This window comes from Jatropha curcas, chromosome 9, assembly GCF_041381405.1.
Source record: "Jatropha curcas cultivar XTBG-Jc1 chromosome 9, XTBG_Jcur_1.0, whole genome shotgun sequence".
Classification (NCBI taxonomy): domain Eukaryota; kingdom Viridiplantae; phylum Streptophyta; class Magnoliopsida; order Malpighiales; family Euphorbiaceae; genus Jatropha; species Jatropha curcas.
Window position 1 is genome coordinate 2,076,682 of NC_143159.1, and position 20,749 is coordinate 2,097,430.

General features: G+C 35.2%; 4 protein-coding genes across 10 annotated transcripts; all 4 read left to right on the forward strand.

Annotated features, from left to right (window-relative positions):
- Positions 1-193: 193 nt before the first annotated feature.
- LOC105633760 (Protein phosphatase 2C family protein) lies at positions 194-4,458 on the forward strand. 2 transcript variants are annotated; one of them, XM_012216413.4, is made up of 6 exons: positions 194-500; positions 968-1,881; positions 2,102-2,426; positions 3,060-3,209; positions 3,516-3,840; positions 4,147-4,458. In XM_012216413.4, the coding sequence occupies exons 2-5, from the start codon at positions 1,118-1,120 to the stop codon at positions 3,810-3,812; spliced, it is 1,536 nt and encodes a 511-aa protein (XP_012071803.1). In that variant the 5' UTR covers positions 194-500; positions 968-1,117; the 3' UTR covers positions 3,813-3,840; positions 4,147-4,458. The 2 variants fall into 2 exon arrangements, with proteins under 2 accessions (XP_012071803.1, XP_012071802.1); XM_012216412.4 differs by having other exon boundaries at positions 195-500; positions 3,516-3,806.
- A 925-nt stretch (positions 4,459-5,383) lies between these two features.
- RRA3 (Nucleotide-diphospho-sugar transferase family protein) lies at positions 5,384-8,065 on the forward strand. Its single transcript, XM_012216411.4, has 2 exons — positions 5,384-6,102; positions 6,797-8,065. The coding sequence occupies exons 1-2, from the start codon at positions 5,929-5,931 to the stop codon at positions 7,910-7,912; spliced, it is 1,290 nt and encodes a 429-aa protein (XP_012071801.1). The 5' UTR covers positions 5,384-5,928; the 3' UTR covers positions 7,913-8,065.
- A 572-nt stretch (positions 8,066-8,637) lies between these two features.
- On the forward strand, positions 8,638-13,003 carry JAC1 (J-domain protein required for chloroplast accumulation response 1). Of its 2 annotated transcripts, none has more exons than XM_089725841.1 (9): positions 8,638-9,499; positions 9,778-10,571; positions 10,648-11,060; positions 11,185-11,296; positions 11,505-11,566; positions 11,831-11,896; positions 11,980-12,057; positions 12,263-12,439; positions 12,640-13,003. In XM_089725841.1, exons 1-9 carry the CDS (start codon positions 9,081-9,083, stop codon positions 12,676-12,678), a joined length of 2,160 nt encoding a protein of 719 aa, XP_089581967.1. In that variant the 5' UTR covers positions 8,638-9,080; the 3' UTR covers positions 12,679-13,003. The 2 variants fall into 2 exon arrangements, with proteins under 2 accessions (XP_089581967.1, XP_012071800.1); XM_012216410.4 differs by having other exon boundaries at positions 8,640-9,499; positions 11,499-11,566.
- Positions 13,004-15,726: 2,723 nt separating this feature from the next.
- Positions 15,727-20,479, forward strand: LOC105633756 (PPPDE putative thiol peptidase family protein). 5 transcript variants are annotated; one of them, XM_089725842.1, is made up of 5 exons: positions 15,747-16,197; positions 16,752-16,935; positions 18,113-18,372; positions 19,422-19,709; positions 19,898-20,479. In XM_089725842.1, the coding sequence occupies exons 3-5, from the start codon at positions 18,162-18,164 to the stop codon at positions 20,137-20,139; spliced, it is 741 nt and encodes a 246-aa protein (XP_089581968.1). In that variant the 5' UTR covers positions 15,747-16,197; positions 16,752-16,935; positions 18,113-18,161; the 3' UTR covers positions 20,140-20,479. The 5 variants fall into 5 exon arrangements, with proteins under 5 accessions (XP_012071798.1, XP_012071799.1, XP_089581968.1 ...); XM_012216408.4 differs by lacking the exon at positions 16,752-16,935 and having other exon boundaries at positions 15,727-15,869; XM_012216409.4 differs by lacking the exon at positions 16,752-16,935 and having other exon boundaries at positions 15,742-16,197; positions 19,904-20,479.
- Positions 20,480-20,749: the final 270 nt, after the last annotated feature.

A 20,749-nucleotide genomic window follows, 5' to 3' on the forward strand; every position in this document is an offset into this window, starting at 1 on the left:
TCCAACTCCAAGGCTCCGACTAATTTGGATTGAACAGATTAAACAGTGTTAGTTAGGCTTTCATAATGACCATATTGCCCCTAAGCGAATAACGAAACCGACACTACGTAATCTGTAAATAACGCGCCACGGGCAGTGTCAAATCAGTCCAAAAATCCATTGTAGTCCCTTAATGAGTGTCAATCCAAAGTAAAACGCCTATCCTGTTAACGACCTTTAAAAATTAAATTTAGTTAGTCACTTTCTATGAAATTAGGGTTCCCATTCTTTCCCCAAAATTTTTGGGTCGCCAACGAACTTTCTGGATTCTGTCTTTTGCTACCGTTCAGGCGATCGTAAAAGACGAGAGATAGAAAGAGCTGAAAAGGAAGTAGAAAGCCTTGTGTTCCTTACCTAACTCCTTGAAGACTCACCGATTTGCTGGAGCTTCATTTTATTGACTCGTATACGAGCGAAGAGGATCAGATTTCATGATTTATGCATCTTCTTATTCCATAAAGGTGTTATTTTTATTTGTATTTATTTATCTTATTTATATAATCAATTTAAAATTAAAAACAGAAAATTGATATCATGAATTATATCTCTAACTTTGAACAAGAATATGTTTTCTTTTAATGTTGTCAAATATGGTTCAGGCTTGTTAATTTCACTGTATTGAATCATTTTCTGAAAATGAGATTACGATTTTCATTAGTAATAATCAAATCATTCGAGCTTATATATATATATATATATATATATATATATATATATATATATATATATATATATATATATATATATATATATATTTTGGATGAAGCAGTTATATACTTAATCTTCAGCTGAATATTTTCATGGTATTGTTTTATAGAATGGTGTAACACTGATTGGAAATTAGAATAGGTTGCAATGGCTGCTATTTATTGCATTTTTGGCAGAATCAGTCAGTTTGTGATCTGCTCGCTTTTCTTTGGTCGTACAGGTTTGTGGAGGAAGAGGAATCATAAGATAGTACTTTAACCTACAGATGCGCTGGAAAAAATTATGAGATTGTATTTTATGTGTAGTGGTAACGGTTGTGTTCTCTGTAAGTCACTGGTTCGAGCAAAACTTTTTTTCTTAAAAGGGTAAGATGCCATCTACATATTTCTCAAGAATAAGAGGTGCAGTACAGAATGAAATTCAATCCATTGTAGGACAAGAGGGTGGGCTTCGAGATTCAGCTGAAATTCTAATTGGGCAAGCAAAGTCCCGGTTTTCTAACTATAGGTTATTTCATTCTGTACGAATGGCGTCACTTGCAGACATACAAGCACTTCTGAGACCCGGTACTGTTTTCGCTGCTCAATCCGATTCAATACTACTTCACCGTAGAAGGAACATCTCTGTTATTGGTGCACTTTCTCGCACAGTTTCTGTACCCTCTGTGTCCGGCCCCTCATTTCAGGTTTGTGGATATCACATTGATCGTGCCCTTTGTGATACCAGTCAATTGTCGAACAATGGGAAGTTGCAGCATAAGAAGGTGGCTGCTTCTGCACCCAGAGCTGTAATTGGTGAATGTTTCCTTGAGAATCCAACTTCAAGGGGTGGGCATCTTCTATTTCCGATCAATAATGCCAGCATCTCTTATGGGAGTAGAAGTTCCCAGAGTTGCAGAAAAGTTAGTATGAGTTTGAAGAAAGAAGAGCAATCTGCCAATTCTCCAATTTATGGATATTTTGCATATAATGTCATGAAGAAGTGTTATGACTTTTTTCCTTACATAGAGACAGGATCTAGATGTTTCCATAGCTCATCTACCACATGTTTGTCAGCTGGAACTGCCCCTGATGTGAACTTTGAGAATTCTGTCCGTGAGGAACAAGCTGAAACTTCTGCAAGCTCCTCAGAACAGTATGTTTTTCATTGTTTTCATCATTCAGTTATTAAATATATATGTTGTCATTTGGTTTAAAAGTATGAATTATTGAATTGCATTGCTCCACTTACTGGAATTCTTCTTGTGGAGCTTGTAAGTCCCAAGAGGCATTCACTTTACAAGTTTTACATGGCTGGGTCTTATAACATGTCCTCTAGCACTTATGTCTTGTGTGCTGCTTGAAATTTACTTCAGGAAGGTTTCTGCTGTCAAAGCACTGAAGCTAGTGTCAGGATCTTGCTGCCTACCCCATCCTGATAAAGAAGCAACTGGTGGAGAAGATGCCCATTTTATTTGTGCCAATGAACAGGCGATCGGTGTGGCCGATGGTGTGGGTGGTTGGGCAGATCTTGGTGTTGATGCAGGGATATATTCCCGTGAACTCATGAATAATTCAGTTACTGCTATCCAAGAGGAGCCCAAGGGTTCAATTGACCCAGTTAGGGTCTTGGAGAAAGCTCACTCCAGCACAAAAGCCAAAGGTTCTTCAACAGCATGTATCATAGCACTCACTGATGAGGTATGCCTTTTTCATTTTTGGTGTGCTTTTCCTTATGCATTCAGTGAAATAACTTCTGGAGCGTGAACTCTGAAGTTATTGGCTCATGGAGGCATTTTGAAGACTATTTCACTTACTGATTGTGAACTTGTAGTCAAGCTTGGTGAAAGAATGTGGAAGCCCCATTCTTCTTCTCCTATGCTATGTAATTCAATATATCCTGAATGGCTGTAATGCTTTTATCCTGCTTTGATTTGTCTTCTTACTTTTACCCTAATCATTGATTATAGTAAAAATTTCCTATCATTACTTGATGCATGAGAACTGCAATTTCAGTTATGTCATCTTTTAGGGATTTAATATTTGAATTTACATTTCAATTGCTCATAAACACATTATACCTCTAAATTTCCCATAACAGTTATGACTTTAGGTCTCTTGATTTTCTTGTTCAGGAACTTGATTACTTCCTGTCCTTTCAATGTCTATCCCTCTTTCTCACTGAATCAAATGATCAATCAGCACCTGTCTATTTATTTCAACTGCCAATTTACCACTACTTTAAACTACCACTATCCACATAGTGAAACTTTTGATTCCTCAGTTTTTTGAAACAAGATCTGATTATTATTGGTTTTGTTGTTGTCTGATTAGGGTCTCCATGCAATCAATTTAGGAGACAGTGGATTCATAGTGGTTCGGGATGGATGCACTGTCTTCCGTTCTCCTGTGCAGCAGCATGATTTTAATTTCACCTATCAACTTGAAAGTGGAGATAATGGTGATCTACCTAGCTCCGGTCAGGTTAGTTGAATATCTTGGGATTATTTCATATAGGAATTTGGCTGCAAATTGATTAAGCATTATGGTTTTGTTCAAAGTACTTAATCTATATGGTGTCTGATTTTGTCATTGATGGTTGTATGTTTTCCTGAATAATTATTAAGCATTACACACACACACGTGCAGACACTAATTCAGCATCTCTTTACTTCTAATTCTGGTTAATGGTATTGGGATTTATTTTTACATTTGGCCTAATAATCAACCAAAGTGATGGTCATCAACACAAGTGTACAATGTTACATATGAAGCTTTTTTTCTTTCCAGGTTTTCACAATTGCTGTCGCACCTGGGGATGTTATAGTTGCTGGAACTGATGGATTATTTGACAACTTGTACAACAGTGAGATTAATGCAGTGGTGGTTCATGCCACTAGAGCTGGCTTAGGGCCTCAGGTAACAGCACAGAAAATAGCAGCGTTGGCACGGCAACGAGCACAAGACAAAGATCGCCAGACCCCCTTCTCAACTGCTGCCCAAGATGCAGGATTTCGCTATTACGGTGGCAAGCTTGATGACATCACTGTTGTTGTTTCATATATTACCAGCTCTGATGATGTATGACTCCTCTCCCTATCTCCCTCTCTCTCTGGTATATATATCGATCTTCTATTATTTACATACTTATTGCTTTTGCTTTTCTGAATGCAACTCTAATTTTCTTCTTCCTCATCACATCTGTGTATTGATATGGCATTTTCTGAGCACAAATATGCACACACAACTCCTACAAAGTTTTGTTACAATCTTCTACCAATGAAGTTACCAAGTTTTAATCTTTGCAGTAACAGCCAATGTCATTGTTGTCTTTCATGCGATGAACGCATTCATGATGCTCTATGCAAGTATATTGTATGTCCATGTGGATGGTAATATTTTTGTCTCAAACTCTATGCAGGAACACCGACCTTCTTCTTAAAAATCTTGCTCTAAGGATTGCATGGAAATAGTTTTATTCAATTTCTATACATTGTTCGAGGGTGCTTTTCCCAGTGAAAGCTCAGCTGATGTAAATATTTAATTCCACATCTATGATGCTGTTCTTGTTTTGCCATAAAAGAAACAGGGGGGTCGCTGACGACCCATGCATAATTCCAGCTACGGGAATAGTTGAATGAATTAATAACAGTTACATGTTATTGTGGACAGGCTTCAATTTTTGTTACTCTCAAAGGCCGAGTATAATTATGTAGTTCATTCATATGTTAAACATGCCTCTACTTATATCTTTCTTTTTTTTTTTTTTTTTTTTTTTTTTTTTTTTAGAGTTTTGATATTTATTGATACTTGAGACCAGGATGTTTATGGTCTCGACTCTGAAGCTGCTAATTCTGATAGCTCATTAAGCTACCAGTCAATGGATTATGAAATTTATATTGGATATACAAATGTTGGCTGTGAGTTGTGTTTTGAATTAGCATGCTCCTGATCTAAAAGCTTAGAATGAGGACAGACACCGGAGAGTGGAGGAGCACAAGTTGGCCAAACTCGAGCATTTCTGGGACCTGGTGTTTCCATTTTCACTTTTGGAGATGTGATAAGGTAACATATGGATGGTACGAAGGGAGGAATTTTGTTGGTTTGAAGTTGAATCAAATGTACATATTAACGTATAGATAATATTTGAAATTATAAAGTCTTCCTCAAAACATTTTATACTCATCGCGCTTGCCGTACGTTAGGCTTCAGCTTTATAATTATAATTATAATTATATAGAAGCGCCAAGCCGCCGATATACCATGTCATGTGGGCTCCAATCCAATCTGCTTCGTTCGATCATGATCGCAAGGGTATGATATTGTCATATGGGAAGCTAATCCGAGTAGGAAACCGGCGACACACTTGATCTTCTCCTTTCTCCACTTATAAAAAACAAAATAAAAAAAGAAAGCGAAAAAATACGGTTTTATCCCTATATTTTGACATAGTTAATTGAATTGTCATTGTGTTTTAAGTATTACATGATTTTATCCTTTTAGTTTATTACCCTTAAATTAAAATACATCTCTGTCCATTATTTAATATTTTAGTCGTTAAGGAAACACTAAAATAACCCTAAATGTAAGTCAAATATCTTTCAACTTTGTATAAAGCGACCTTTGAACTACCAAACTCACTCAAACTCTCTAAATTAAACGGAAACCTCTAAACCCAGAAAATATGATTCACGATTGAATGGCAAATGATTGATGAGGAATTTGCTGCTTTTGTGCATTAAGGAAAGCAAAATCAAATGAGCGATCGATCTATTCTCAGTTCGAGAGCGAGATTAAACGAAAAGGAATGTCAAAACAGACAGAGAAAGAACTAGGTAGAAATCGTCTTTTTTTTACAGTCTGTTTGTCACAGAGAAACAATGGACGGAGGTGTATTTTAGTTTAACGGTAATAAATTATAGGGATAAAATCAAGTAATATTTAAAATATAATGATGAATTAGTTAATTATGTCAAAATACAGGAAGAAAATCGTATTTTTAACAAAAAAAAACAAGACAAATACTCTGCGCGACGACCAGTTTGGGTCTATATTTCCTCTTAAGCAACGAAAGACGGAATATTTGGACAGGACAGACGACAGAGTGTGCAGTTTAGTTCTATGAATCAAGTTTGAAGATCGAAACGGTGAAATCCATTGATGTAATAAGAGCAAGTGTATATAGACTGGGATAGGTAAACCCATGGCGGGTACGGGTCGTAGAGAAAAGGGTCAAACACTTCGCGGATCTCGAATCGCCGTAGCAATTGTTGTCGGAGTTTTATTCGGTTGCATCTTTGCCGTTTTGTACCCCCATGGATTCTTCAACTCCGATGCTTCTACTCCGAGTCGTCGAGTTGCTACATCTAATCTCCAGGTTCGGATTTAAACAGCAACCCGATTGTTTATCTTTGGTGCTTTGTCTTCTTTTCTTTTGGAATTAGACTTAGTTTTTTGTTTAATGTGCTCTCTAATTGTGTGTTTAAATCCGTCAATTCAAAAAGAGTTGACTTTGCTTCTTGTGATTGACTTATTTATTTCTATTTCAGTGCCCCAATAGACTTTCCGAGTTATAACTCGGTTTGTTCTTGGTAATTACGTGATTTAATTGAGTGATCTCCTTATACCTGTTTATATACTTCATTTGATGGCTTTACGAGAACTACAAATCCAAATTTTATCCAGATTATTAAAAATGCTTTCAATTGGAAGCCATCCCTCCCTGCATTATTAATTCAATTTTGATTTTAGCACTGAACTACAACCCTTGTTTAATTCATAGGCCTTTTGGTGCTCGCTATGGCTTGCAGGCTTAGCGAGAATAAGATTAACTGTTAATTGTTAGTTTGAACATGAAGTTCTAGTTTGCAGTTAAATAAGGATATATATATATATATATATATATATATATATATATATATATATAGTGCTATGAGATGCCTAATTTGCCTTTCTAACTTAAATGTTATCTGAATTTTGGGATTTTTGTTTAAAAGTTTACATTATTTGTTAATTCCAAAATTGATAGGATGCTTACATGTCTTGTAATTTGCCAACTGCTTGTTTGTCAGGTTGGCTCCTCTTCATGTGAATCATCTGAACGAATTAAAATGCTCAAATCGGATATTGTCTCACTATCAGAGAAGAATGCTGAGTTGAAGAAGCAAGTAAGGGAACTAAGTGAAAAGCTGCAGCAGGCTGAACAAGGGAAAGATCATGCACAGAAGCAGGTTCTGGTGCTGGGTAAACAGCAGAAAGCTGGGCCTTTTGGTACCGTGAAGAGTTTGCGAACTAACCCAACTGTTGTTCCTGATCCATCAGTGAATACGAGGTTAGCAAAACTCTTGGAGGAGGTTGCTGTTGGGAAGGAGCTTATCGTTGCACTTGCAAATTCTAATGTGAAAGCCATGTTAGAGGTCTGGTTCACTAATATCAAGAGAGTTGGTATACCCAATTACCTGGTTATAGCACTAGATGACCACATTGTAGATTTCTGCAAGTCAAATGATGTTCCTGTGTACAAGAGAGATCCAGATGAAGGTATTGATTCTGTTGCAAGAACAGGAGGCAACCATGCTGTCTCTGCATTAAAGTTTCGTATTTTAAGGGAATTTTTGCAGTTGGGCTACAGTGTTCTTCTTTCAGATATTGATATAGTATTCTTGCAAAACCCATTTGATCATCTTTATCGGGATTCAGATGTTGAATCAATGACCGACGGTCACAATAATATGACAGCTTATGGATATAATGATGTCTTTGATGAACCTGCCATGGGTTGGGCTCGTTATGCGCATACAATGAGGATATGGGTTTACAACTCTGGTTTCTTTTATATCAGGCCTACAATTCCTTCAATTGAGCTTTTGGATCGTGTGGCCGATCGTTTGTCTCGGCAACCAAACTCATGGGACCAAGCAGTTTTCAATGAGGAGCTCTTTTACCCTTCACGTCCTGGCTATGATGGGCTTCACGCTGCAAAAAGAACTATGGATTTCTATATGTTTATGAACAGTAAGGTCCTTTTCAAGACTGTGAGGAAAGATGCTAAGCTAAAGAATTTGAAGCCAGTAATTGTTCATGTAAACTATCATCCAGATAAATTTCCAAGAATGAAAGCAGTTGTAGAATTCTATGTTAATGGAAAGCAAGACGCGTTGGAGCCTTTCCCCGATGGATCTGACTAGTAGTTATATTACTGCAGAACATTATAGAGAAATTAGGTTTGGCCCATAGACGGGCTCATCAACATTTCAGTTGTTATAATTCATATGATACAGGTAGGTTAAATTTGATTTTACCTTTGAAGATCAATGTAAGATGAATTTTCCTTTTTTTTTTTTTTTTCTTTGGGTTTTTTGAGATCTTAATTTGTTTTGGTTCTGCAAATGGAGCTTATTTCAATTTAATTACCACTATTTGCATGGCTTTTTTCATCTCATCCAGTTTTTGTCTTCTTTCCTAATTAAGATTTTGTGATAGAATGCATCTTATAGCTGTTGCAAGCTTTATTGTTCAATTTTTTTGATATGATTAATTTGCAACCTTGTGGAGCTGAGACTAGAAATGTTAGGACGTTAAATTTGTGGCCAATTTGGGAGGCGTTGGCTGCTATTTGCAATTTCTGGAAAGTGGCAACTTTCCTCTTTCAACCTGTTTTCCCCCTAACTGAGCCTTTCTAAATTTCATTTCCGTGGGGACCTTTTCAGTTCTTTGGCTTGGTGAAATTATTTTGGTTTGGCATTTATTTGAGTGGGGGCGGTAAAAGACTTACCTTTGTAGAAAGACAAGACACAAGGCATCAGTCACTTCACGGACAATAACAGGTTGTCATTTTAAGTGAGCTTGACCTAGATACGAACTTGTCATCACAAAAAATAAAACCTTAGACTTAACGGTCACCAAAAGAAATTAATTTCCAAAATTCCAGTTGCAAAAAAAATTAGCCCAAATGCGCACTGTGTTGTTTGGAATTTTCTCTCTCCTTATCCAAAATCTACACATTGATCCTCAACCACCCTAACCTTAACCCCACCCTGTCTGTTTTTCCCCTTTCAAAATCTTCTCCACTGTTGTTTGTACTCTCTTCATCCACCACAAAACCTTGTAATATTAGCTTTTAATATTCTCATATCTCATAATATCTGCTGGTTTTGCTTCAGCAACGAACACCCGTAAGGCCTTTTTTTTTTTTTTTTCCCTGCAGTTCCAAGATCTCACTTCGCTGCAGAAAAGATTTCCCGCCAAAACTTTCTTTTTTTAATTAGCCTTGTAAATGGTTATCGGGTATTAGCGAAAATGGAAACTTTTTCTCGTTGAGAAAGCCATCTTTTTGGTAGCCCTCAAAGATCATTTATGAACCATACAGATTCTTCTCCTAAAAGCCCTTCCTCTGATATTGATTTCAAGGATGTGTTTGGTGGCCCTCCGAGGCGGGCATCGATGCAAGAGATACGGTGTAGTATTGCTGAAAGTTCAGAAACGTATTCATTAAGAAAAAGTGATGCTGTTGAAACAAGTTTACATGCCCGTAGATGGTCTGGCCTAAGTGAAAAGCCGGTCTTTGGAGAGGAAAGTATTAATAGAAGGAGATATCCAAGTCAAGATTTCTTTGATGATATTTTCAGATGCAACGACTCTTTTAGTTCTTCTCCAAGGAAAAATGACCGAGATGTTTTTTCCTCTTCCCCCGGTTCAAGAGTTTTAAGCCCTGGTCGACCCCTGCCACCAAGAGCTGAGCCCTTTACAAGTCCATCACTACCAGCACAATTCAGGTTATGGGTTTTGCTTTTTAATGCATCTAGTAACTTCTGTGTCTAATTTACTAGCTTGTTCCAATAACTTTTTTTTTCTAATTTAGTTAGTATTTGAACATCCAATACCTATTAATTTGCTGAGATAACTAATATTTTCCTGGATCATGAATTTGTATTTGACTTCGCTTCAATGATAAGTATATCATCTTTACTCTCGGTTGCTAATTATATTGTATTAGCTGATTTATTTCATGAATTCCCAAAAGGCTAATATCAATTGTTGCTAACCTTTGCAGCCCCACTGCCAAACTGATTAAAGGGACAGACTTGCCAACATTTGGATCGAGTGATGGTAATCATCACAAAAATAAGGATGGTACTTTAAATGGTGTGAACGTTTATTCTTATTCTCCTCTGTCTAGATTTTCAAGCCAAACAAACCAAGTTCAGGAGGAGTCGAGAAATGATGTTTGTTCCAAGAGCTCTTTGTTGCAGGAGCCATTTCTCAGCAGTGAGGATCCATTAAACTTGGCCAAACCTGATGAAATGGACAAAGGCAGCAATTTGGAAAAAGATTCAAATCGTTCCACACTCGGCAGCCACTTTCACTTTTCTATTTACAAATGGGCAAGCAAAGGGGTTCCTTTGGCATTGCCTCTTAGAGGAGGAAATGTTTCAAAATTAAAAGAGAAGATCAAATTCGAGAGAAGTTTGAGTTCTTCTGGACGGATAGCATGCGAAGGTATGGCTAAGGAATTATCTTCAGCGACTCCAGAGGATATTGATTGTTCCACATTCAATAATAGCATATCAACTGATGCTGCTAAGTACTCCGAGATTGAACTTGACAGAAGAGAGAACGGCTCTCTTTTCAATGCAAACACCGATAGAAGAGTAGAACGAAGGCAGACTGTTGAGGAGACAGTTCTTCCAAAATCTGTGTCTCCAAACCTGAGCACTGTTATCCTCCAGAACTCGATGCAAGAAACAAAACCTCAGTCTGTTCTTGACAAGGGCTCGTCTGGAAAAATAGAGCAAATCCCTGCAGCTACCCAAGCGACTCCAAAAACACTGCATTCTCTGATGTCAGGTAATAATCATGATCAAAGGCCAAATTTCTAGATGAGGAGTTTGCTTCTCATATATAGTCTCTTTTTCTGTTATAGGCCCTGATGAGATGACTATTAAAAATGAATTAAAAGAAAGCAAGGTGGAAACAAAAAAACTAGCTGCCATCTTTGATGTTAGTGGAAAAGTAAAGAAACAAGATGGAGAAGGTATTATATTGAGTAACGAAGGAATGGATGAATCCAACTTGCAAGGTTCATCCATAAGTTCAAGAGACAGCATTGCAAAAAATCGAGGTAGAGGAAAGGTGAAGGAATTTGTAAAAATTTTCAATCAGGAAGCTTCAAACAAACCCAAGTTCAACGAGGACTCTCAAATTCAGAGCTCAGGATGGAAGGAGAGAGGCAAATTCAAGCCACATGATGATGCTGACATTACCACAACTGAAGTAAATATGAAAGTGTGCTTGCCTAATGCGAACAAGGACAACACACCAATTGCTTCCATCACGGTAATCGGCTTAAGTTGAATTTGTTTTGCATACTCATACATTAACAACGCATACAAATTACATAATATTGTAAACTTTGAACTACTTACTAGAATAGTTCTAATTGAATGTTATACTCTTTCAGGTAGATGAAGTTCTTAAGCAGTCTGATGAACGATATTCTAAGCTAAGGACCAATAACCATAAGTTCATGGACATTTCTTCTGGACTTAAGGATAGATCAAATTCAAATGGAGGTATGTTAGAGCTGTTTTTGGTCAGATGTTTATCGTGACTTGAATATGTAGGAAGAGTAGAATAATGTAATGTGTGAGAAACTGTAGGTTATTTTGAGATGTTGGAGCAATACAAATGACTCTATATAGTACTATATTTACTTGTTTTTCTTTATAGTTATTCAAAGGTAGGATGTGTAATACATTGAAATGTTTTTGTCAGTATCAGTTCCTGATGGCTCAGAAGCAATAATTGGAGATCTATGTGATTCTTTCCAAGGGAATATCCTGGTGTGTAATCATATCATTTTTCACTCTGTAATTGTATCTTTACTTCCTATTAGATTTTTATTTGAAAACTGTTAAGTTCAGAAGATAAATAAATAGAACACATGATCTTCGTGTCAATTAAGTGATAAGCCTGCTATAAATAGTATCAAGAAATTAAATCTCGTTGTTCTTTGTTTTCAAACGTTCGGACATTATGTCAGCTCATTTATCTGGTATAAGTTAATTGCATCTTGTAACAAGGTAGTAAATTTTGTTTGTGAACAGATTAAAGAATTACCCCAGGATGAAGATGAACAACCACAAGCTGGTGATAACCAAGAAGAAATCCAAGTAATATGGAATATACACTAATGAATTCCCATCCTTTTCTTTTTGTTATGGCAGGAAATGCTAATTGGACACCATATTTGTAGGTAATTGATGCTAAAATTCGGGAGTGGTCAAATGGTAAAGAAGGGAACATCCGTTCCCTGCTCTCAACTTTGCAATATGTGAGTTAGCCATCTCTACTTGAAAGATACATTTTAATGTACTATTGAAATTTTCTTTTTAATATCTATATTTCACACTGGTTTACTGTTTTCAGATAGAATCTTTGCTTCTTATACCAAGAAAACTACATGCTAAAAATTGGATAAACCTCGCCTGCAGTTGCATACTAACAAGTTTCTTGGGTCTTAAAATTGCATATACAAGGTTGTTTGGCCAGAAAGTGGGTGGAAGCCTGTGCCTCTTGTTGACATAATTGAAGGAAATGCAGTGAAAAGATCATATCAAAAGGCCTTACTCCGTCTACACCCAGATAAACTACAGCAGAAAGGAGCTACCTCCCATCAAAAATATATAGCAGAAAAAGTTTTTGATGTTCTGCAGGTAAATATTTGCTTCATGGTTTTTTTATAAAATTTAAAAAAAAAAAGAAAAAAAGAAAACCAAATTGCTCATTTTCCATAATCATATTTCAGTAGATAATTATGTAAAAAACGGCTGTGCAAGTTTAATATTTATTAATTAATCAGAAAGTTTAAATATAATTAGTAAACTGTTATTGAAATTTGAAACCTTCTGTACAGGAAGCATGGAGTCATTTCAACTCAGTTGGGTCATTGTGAGCAGTGAAAACGGTCAAATGACAATTTGTTGTGATTGAGACAAGGACACAACGACCTCATAAGTGTTTGATTTTATAGAAAAGCAATTTGTAAAAATTACAGAGTGGGCTATTTTTTATGTTGTGCTTCCTATAAGAGCTAAAGATAAGATATTGGATTTGGACGTACCTACTTGGTTGCATACCGTATTGGAGATGTCATGTCAGTACACCATAAATATAGATTTTGTGATCTTTCTGTGCTTTTTTTTTTTTCTTTTAACTTTTGTCAATGATACACTTTATATTTTATTCGTTATAATATTATATTAATTAATTTTACTTAATTCATGTAAGATTGGATATAGGCCTTTGTATTGTATGGAACGAAAGGAGTAATAACTAAACTAATATTCAAGTCCTTCTAATCGATTGAGATGGTTAGACAACTCATAATACAGCAACAATAAATAGAAATTTATGATGCATAAATTTACCTCCGAAGTTTATGTGATTTGTTTTGTGACATTCTCACGAGGGATTTATACTTTTACATTTCTGTAATAATTATTCTTTTGTCAAAATGAAAAACTTTTCGAGAGTTTAATCATGACTTTACTCTTTTATATATTATTTTGACGAGAGACATAATTATTATTGAAATGTGAAATTATAAGATCATGATATGTCATTCGCAAACTTGAAGATGCCCCGAGACAAATTGCGTAAACTTCAGCAGCAAATCTATGCATTTAGCCGAAAATTGATTAATAACCTAGAAAAAAAATTAAGACTTGGGCAAATAAAATAATTAATAAAAAGTTAAAAGCTTATTGCCTGTGCTAAATAATCAAGAGTGATTCCCCTTCTCATAACTTTGCGGTTTCATCGAACGAAATTCGAACATTCATTGGTTTGGAGATTTCAAATATTTTTATCTAAACACCATCTTCAAATTCTTTATAATTGATTGGAGCATGTGTTTTCGCCCTTTTAATTTTTTAAATTTCTCTTATTTTTTTTCCTTAAAAGCATATAAAGGCAGGGCAAAGTTCGTTTTGGTTGTTGTTGATAATGATTGGCCGTTCGATTTGATTTGGAGGACTGCATATAAGCTACCTTACAGTAGCCTGAGACAGAGAAACCAACCATGAAATGTTTGAAACGTTTCATTTCACTCTAATCCATGACTATACTAATTTTTTTTTTTAGCCAATTGGATCAATTAGTCTGAATTTGCACAGATGAAACTTATAAACGAGTAAAATGCTCTCTTCTGCGTTCTACATTTAAAGTTCAAATTCGAAATCTAATTAAAAGAGAAGAACTCATTGTCATTTTATATATTTTTTTTTCTTCTTTTTATTCAAAGAAGTGTCTTATTATTTTATTCAAATACTTAATTTTTATAATCATTGTAATATCATTTAAATCCAAATTCATAAAAATAAATATGTCCATGTTATAAGATATTTCAGAAAAAAAAAAGAAAAGAAAAAGGTGGGTCCTAAAAAGAAAGTGATTTTGGCTAGAGCGTAGTAAAATAGTAAATAAGTCAACAGCTTTTGTGCGAATTACGAGCTTGTCGTTTCTATATGCTCAAGCCTCAATGGGACACAGATTGTCGTTTTTAAAACGGTACCATTACGGGCAGCTTCAGCTCCCACGTTGGTTTGTCTGGTCTCTTGACATTTTGCCAACAGACAAAGTATGACCCACGGTCCAATTCCATGATTAAACCTTCAAATCTTCAATCTGTTACTGTTCTTTTATTATATTCAAGTTTTAACTTGCTTACCCTTCTTTTTCCCTGGAATTTAAATTAGATTCCATCGTCTAGGTTACATATACTTTGACTGGTCTAAAGTTTAAAAGGTGTTAATAAAATCAATCTCATCATTATAAATTTTCAATATCAATTTAAGAAAAATTTTCAAAATCTTTCTCACTTTTAATATATATATTTTTTTTTTTGCAGTATGAATAATTAATTAAGCAATAACTATAATAATACATTTTCCACATTTTAATTTTAGAAACAGGAAAAAAAACAATAGATATTATTCTTTGAATCTTGATCAACCGAAGCAAATGGAGTGGGCGCCAATCAGCTGTATCTCTGTACAAGTTGGAATATTATACTTAAATGAAAATAGAAAAAAAAAAAAGAATATTACTTCGTTATTTATTTATGGATTTCTAGTTCAAACGTGCTTAACTTTTAATATTTATAAATCTTTTAATCCAGGTGTCAACTAACTGTTTCTAATTAAATTAAAAGAAATGAATTAATACCATTTATACAAATATTATTTTTCAAAAAATAAAAATGCATTTATTTTTAAAAAAAGAAATATATAATAATATATTATGGTTGACTTGACGGATGCAGAAGTTCAATAAACGAATAAAATAAGGAGAGCTCATAAAATTTAGTCATTGGAAATGTTTCCCAAAAACAATTGCAAGTGCAAGCGTGCGACTCCATTTAATGGTATAGATGTGCACGTGCTAAGTCATTGGATCAGACAGTTTGTTATTGAAATTTTGATAAGGACAAGGTCAGCGTAAAAATGGTTGATTTGATTAAGTAGTTCGCGAGAATCTCATGTATGCATTCATGATAAAGCTGCTGACTCTAATCAGGTAATAAATTTCAGAAATAAAATCTTTTAAAAGAGGAAATAATTTTCTAATTGTGGAAAGTGGAAATGCTACTTTCGTTATTTTCTTATAGTTAGTAGGCAAAAATAAAATAAAAAGAGTGAAGTGAGTTTGAAGGAGAAGATGTTTGCTCTAACGACTTCCACAGTGGGCAATACATACAGTTGTCTTGCTTATCTTTGGAGAACGACTTCACAACTTCCTAATCTTTCAAACCCTATAATAATTAGAAAATAAAATGCTGTAAAAATTATTAAATAGAATAATAATTAGGGACAAGTAAAAAAGAAAAAAGGAAAGTGATTGTATTTTTATGAAATAAGTATATACTAGTATGTGAAAAAAAAAAAAAAAAAGGAGAAAAAGGAAAAGATGGTTGATAAAAAAAATTAGCAGGTGGACAGAGGACATGACACGGTGGTACGCGTACAAATGCTGGAACAGAGCAGTATCAGTATCACTAGTCACTACTCACAAGCATTTCATTCTTCATTGCATTTACTCATAAGTAATGACTGAGAAATCCCAAATTTATCTCCTTAACCCAAGGTTGATTCTTTCACTGTGATTTAGATTTAGAACTCTAGTTAAAACCTACACACTCTTACAGTGAGAGAGAATTTCAATTTGGGTATTTGCATTTAGATTTAGCTTTGCCATCTTTGGGCTTATTCTCTCTAAATTTTTCTCTTTTGTTGTTTTGTGTCAGAGATGAGCGAGTGTTTCAGAATCACCTAGCCCACATCACCCTCTCTTTTTATTATTTTTTATTTAGCTGGCATTTTTTTGCGTTCAAATTCAACTCGGTGTTTTTTTTTTTTTTTTTTTTTTGAATATTGCTTCATTGGCTTTAATGGCTGCTGCTCTCTCTAAATCTGTGAGTTCTTTCTTCTACTCTGCTTTTCCCCCTCTTTTCCTTTTTCTTTTCTTTAATTCTTCGAGTCTTCTTTTTTAGCTTTCTATGCTTTCTGTTTGCTTTAAGTGCTTTTTCATTTTTCTCTGTCAAAGTGTCAATAGCTTCATATAGGTCTGGTTGGTTCCTGGGAAATTTCAAGAGAAAGTAAAAAAGGAAACTTGAGTGTTCTTATTTACTAGTTTGCGAAGAAATGAGATGTTGCAGAATGCCAAGTCTTTTCCTTTTTCTTTGCGTTCTCTACTTATCTGCCAAAACAGAATAATTTTTTTGTTGTTATATTGTTCTAAATTACTGGCTATTTGTTAACTGTTTGATCTTTTACACTTTTTGTGTTTCTACTGTAATAGTTTCATCTAGATCTGAGATAATTCTCGTCAAATTATAAAATCCTGTCGCAGTTTTCTTTGAGCTGCCACCGAGTATTTTCCTTCTTGATTTTTAAGGCAATGCGAATATCAGTTTATCTGAGGATTATGGAAAATGCACTAAATTAATCAATACCTTTTCTTTTAAAGCTTAGAAGATTGGGTCATGCTGGGAAAATCAGTACTCTGGATTTCTTTTTGGTGATATGAAGTAGTGACACCGTAATCATACCACTTTTTTGATTTTGAGTGGAATTCGATTCCCAGTTTCCTGATTGTTTACAGCTTGAATGGAATCGCCTTCAGTTTATGAAGAACTGTGGAGTTCATGGAAGTTAAGCACTAGATTACTTTAGTCTTTGGGCCTATCACTGTTTTTGTTTGCCAACTCTAATTAATTAGAATAAAAATTTCCTAAATACTTTCGGCTTGACTCTTTCATATCTCTCTCTCTCTCAGCCCCTACTGATGTCAATGGTCTATGGTGTAACTAACTTTCCCTAATTATTTAGAATCGCATTTGAGTATTGCTAAAAATGGTTCCTAACGTGTTAACAAGTCTGCAGCTTTTATTTAATTTTTTTAATTTCAGTTTTAATGTTGTTATATTTGAAAAGTTGCCATGATATATTCTAATTATTTTTTTGGTTTTTCCATTTTTAAGTTATGATTTAAAGGGAGAAAAATAAAATCTATATGTATACTTCTGTATTGAAGATTCAAAAAAAGTTTGTCTTAGTTATAGATATTTCTTGTTAATGTCCTGGCCGTTCTGTCACTGTCCTTGAGTCGGAGTTGGAGTGCATAGGGTTCATGTAGAGTCGCAGTAAACAGGTGGAAAAGAAGCAGCACACCAAGGTTCAGAATCTGAAGAGTTCCATGCTAGTTGGTGTTGTCATCCCATGGTTAACTCTTATCTTCTTCACAACCTAGTGTCAGCTTTGAATCCGATATCCTTTCCTTTCTATTGGTAGCATTGCTATTTAGTGGGACAATACTGTCGTTTTCTATGTGAATTTATAAAATTATTCACTTGGAAAGTGCAATTTATGCAAGATGCAGAAAAGCCTTTAGAGCAGCAGCATCGGGCCAAGAAGTTGAAAATACTTTGCTACAATCTTCAAGGGGAGATTTTGTAGTTCTATAGCTAGTGGATGAGGAATATCATTTTGGTGGTTTATCTAGCTTTGAACAGAATAATTAATGCTGACATCTTATCTTGAATGCTTGTGGATGGTGTCCTTTAAGGGCTTGACTAGTGTCTGACCATAATTTTGTTTATTTTCCTTCTAATTGAATGTTAAATTTAGAATATTTGAACAAATATTACTTGTTTAAACTGCAAAACTCTCCCACAAAGCTAGCTATTGAAATTTGGTAGTTGGAATTCCACAATCATTGTTGTTGCATTGCATATGATTAATAATAATACCTTCAAAAATCTTTATATTTTAATCTCAAACATTCTTTATATGAAAAAAGTTAACATTTCTGTATTGTCATATATGCAGGTGGGGAACTGGCTTTAATTGATTGTTGGCCTTCCCTCTAAAAGAAAATATGAAATTCGGTTCAAGGAAAGGATGGAAATCCATCATGCCCCTTCGCTTGAAAGGCAAATCAGCCACCCGCTTTTCTTTGTTCCCCAAACAAAGGTCAACTGGCTATGGTCCAGGAAATGCACCTGTTTATCTTAATGTGTATGATTTGACACCCATGAATGGCTATGTCTATTGGGCAGGCCTAGGCATCTTTCACTCCGGTGTGGAAGGTAATGCTTGTGCACTTCTATTTCCCACACATGTTATTTAATTGTATGCCTCAAATATGGTGTTATAGTTTTTCTTCTAGAGACATAGCTTGCATGATTTAGGAAAAGGCAATCTTTGATGACCGATGCAGCCATAATCTAGTTTCTGAGTTAATGATGCCTCTGCATACTGGTTCTAGCCAATGATACTATTTTTGGTGTATGAATGAGTGGAAACTTCTTCTATTAAAATGTACAATTGTTGCTTTTTTCCAAACAAAGATCATCTCTAGTGAGTTGGAGCATAAAGTTGTCAATTAGGATGCTGATACAACTGTTAAGGGTGGATGATATTGGAGATTTCATTTAGTTCGAATCAACTATGGTGAGAGCTAGATGTTTTCTTGTGTTCCTGTTTTGGAGAAAATATGTCTAATACTCTCATTGGTCAATTACAAGCTGCAAAATGAGTGCATGTCATGATAAAGTAATAATTATGTCTTGAGCTCAGAATATCATTCACCATTAATTGGCAAACCCTCCATTTTCTTTTAGTGTAAGATAGAAAAGTGAACATGATATGAATACTAGGTGTAAACCTAAAATTTCATGATTAGAAGTCATGAAAAAGGATTTAGCAGATCCTAGTTGAGTCAACTTTATGATACAAAATTGTATACTTATAAATCAAACACCAAGTTGTTTAGACTCCCATTTTCCACTTGATCTTAATGATAACAGGATTTAGACAAGTGGAGACTCATCATTTGCTGTCCTACTTTGCTTCAGAAAAAACTTTTATTCACCACTTTTCCCCTTACCTTTCCATTCTCTCACTTCTCCCTCCTCTGAAGCGTGGAATTTATAAAATGAGTAATGGGATTTTCCCCTCCAGTTTTCCTCCTATGTTTGGTAAGCCATAACCTTACTTCTTCCTGTAAGGCACAAATAAAATGAACGGAGCTGTCTAGATTTATCTGGTGTTCACCTTGTTACATTTCTTCTTTATACCGTTAATCCAATGCCAAGCTCAGCTAAGATTTTCTGATTGCCTCACGTTCACTGTGCAGTTCATGGTGTAGAATATGCATTTGGAGCTCATGACTACCCGACAAGTGGTGTTTTTGAGGTGGAACCTCGACAATGCCCAGGCTTCAAGTTCAGAAAGTCGATATTCATTGGGACCACATGCTTGGATCCCATTCAGGTCAGGGAGTTCATGGAGCGGCATGCTGCAAGTTACCATGGTGATACATACCACTTGATTGTTAAAAATTGTAACCATTTCTGCAGAGACATTTGTTACAAGCTAACTGGGAAAGCAATTCCAAAATGGGTAAATCGACTGGCAAAGATAGGTATCTCTACGAACCATTGCCACATTTTGTCAATAGTAGTTTTTGAATACTAAGTTAATCTCAGTGTTGAGTTTCCCTTTTAGCTTTTAATGTGTAGAAGCTCACAGTAAAGCTAATACCTAAGTCATATTTAAGATGTTTATAATCTTCTTCTTTTTGTCCTTTTAACTTTATTTGGTTTCTTGTAGGTTCAGTATGCAACTGCATACTTCCTGAATCTCTAAAGAAATCTGCTGTGCGACATGATCCTAATAGCCAACCCTATGATAGTGAAAGGAGAAGGTTGAGAAGTGCTTTCTGCAGCCTGTCTTCAATCTCGATGCGACAAAAGCAATTGTCTACTTCTTCAATGTTTCTACAATCACCCTTGAAAGGCTGCTTGCCATGGGAGCTGAGAAGGTCTATCAATGGTTCCTTGAAGGAAAGATGAAAGAATATGCAGAGAGGCTCTTAATGATCTGTGGGTATTCTGTTGATAAGCTGATGGAGGGAGCAGCTGAAACAAATGGTTCATTCTTCTGCTGTGAAAACCATTAGGATGCTAATTTTTAGTTCTCAAATAGCCTGAGAGCAAGCTTTGCCAGATCAACCCAACGCCTTTGTTTAAGTGTTATGAAGTTGTGTTTCATCCTTTTCTTTTCGTGTCAATTGCCATCCTCGCTAATACTTGTAGAAGTTATGCTCGTTCCTCGCTCATGTTTTGTTACCACTGCCCGTTTCTGTTTGTATATACGACTAAAATTCCTTCCCTGAAGAGCGAATTTTTATTATTTTTCTCCCTATGTTGATGGATGGAAATTCAAATTAAGACAATAATTTCATGAGAGATGCAATGGAACTATCCTCTCTTATTCCATAAAGGTCTAATCTCTGGAAATTGAATCTGAGATGGCCAAGAACCTCAGGCGTTTGGCACGAAATTGAACTGAAATGACTAGATACAGAGCAGAAAATGAGCATTCTAAAACTGGTGTTGGCCCTTTGCGTTCAATTTAATTAAGCATTCTAAAATTGTCTAACCACCTCTAATAGAAACACTG

Excerpts from the sequence above, each read along its gene's own strand:
- JAC1 (XM_012216410.4), top strand. The coding sequence starts at position 9,081 with ATGAACCATACAGATTCTTCTCCTAAAAGCCCTTCCTCTGATATTGAT. Across the intron at positions 11,297-11,498 it reads TAGATCAAATTCAAATGGAG|TATCAGTTCCTGATGGCTCA; the intron begins GTATGTTAGAGC and ends TGTTTTTGTCAG. Across the intron at positions 12,058-12,262 it reads TGCTCTCAACTTTGCAATAT|GTTGTTTGGCCAGAAAGTGG; the intron begins GTGAGTTAGCCA and ends TGCATATACAAG.
- RRA3 (XM_012216411.4), top strand. The coding sequence starts at position 5,929 with ATGGCGGGTACGGGTCGTAGAGAAAAGGGTCAAACACTTCGCGGATCT. Across the intron at positions 6,103-6,796 it reads TTGCTACATCTAATCTCCAG|GTTGGCTCCTCTTCATGTGA; the intron begins GTTCGGATTTAA and ends CTTGTTTGTCAG.
- LOC105633756 (XM_012216408.4), top strand. The coding sequence starts at position 18,162 with ATGAAATTCGGTTCAAGGAAAGGATGGAAATCCATCATGCCCCTTCGC. Across the intron at positions 18,373-19,421 it reads CTTTCACTCCGGTGTGGAAG|TTCATGGTGTAGAATATGCA; the intron begins GTAATGCTTGTG and ends TTCACTGTGCAG. Across the intron at positions 19,710-19,897 it reads AAATCGACTGGCAAAGATAG|GTTCAGTATGCAACTGCATA; the intron begins GTATCTCTACGA and ends GGTTTCTTGTAG.
- LOC105633760 (XM_012216412.4), top strand. The coding sequence starts at position 1,118 with ATGCCATCTACATATTTCTCAAGAATAAGAGGTGCAGTACAGAATGAA. Across the intron at positions 1,882-2,101 it reads TCTGCAAGCTCCTCAGAACA|GAAGGTTTCTGCTGTCAAAG; the intron begins GTATGTTTTTCA and ends AATTTACTTCAG. Across the intron at positions 3,210-3,515 it reads ATCTACCTAGCTCCGGTCAG|GTTTTCACAATTGCTGTCGC; the intron begins GTTAGTTGAATA and ends TTTTCTTTCCAG.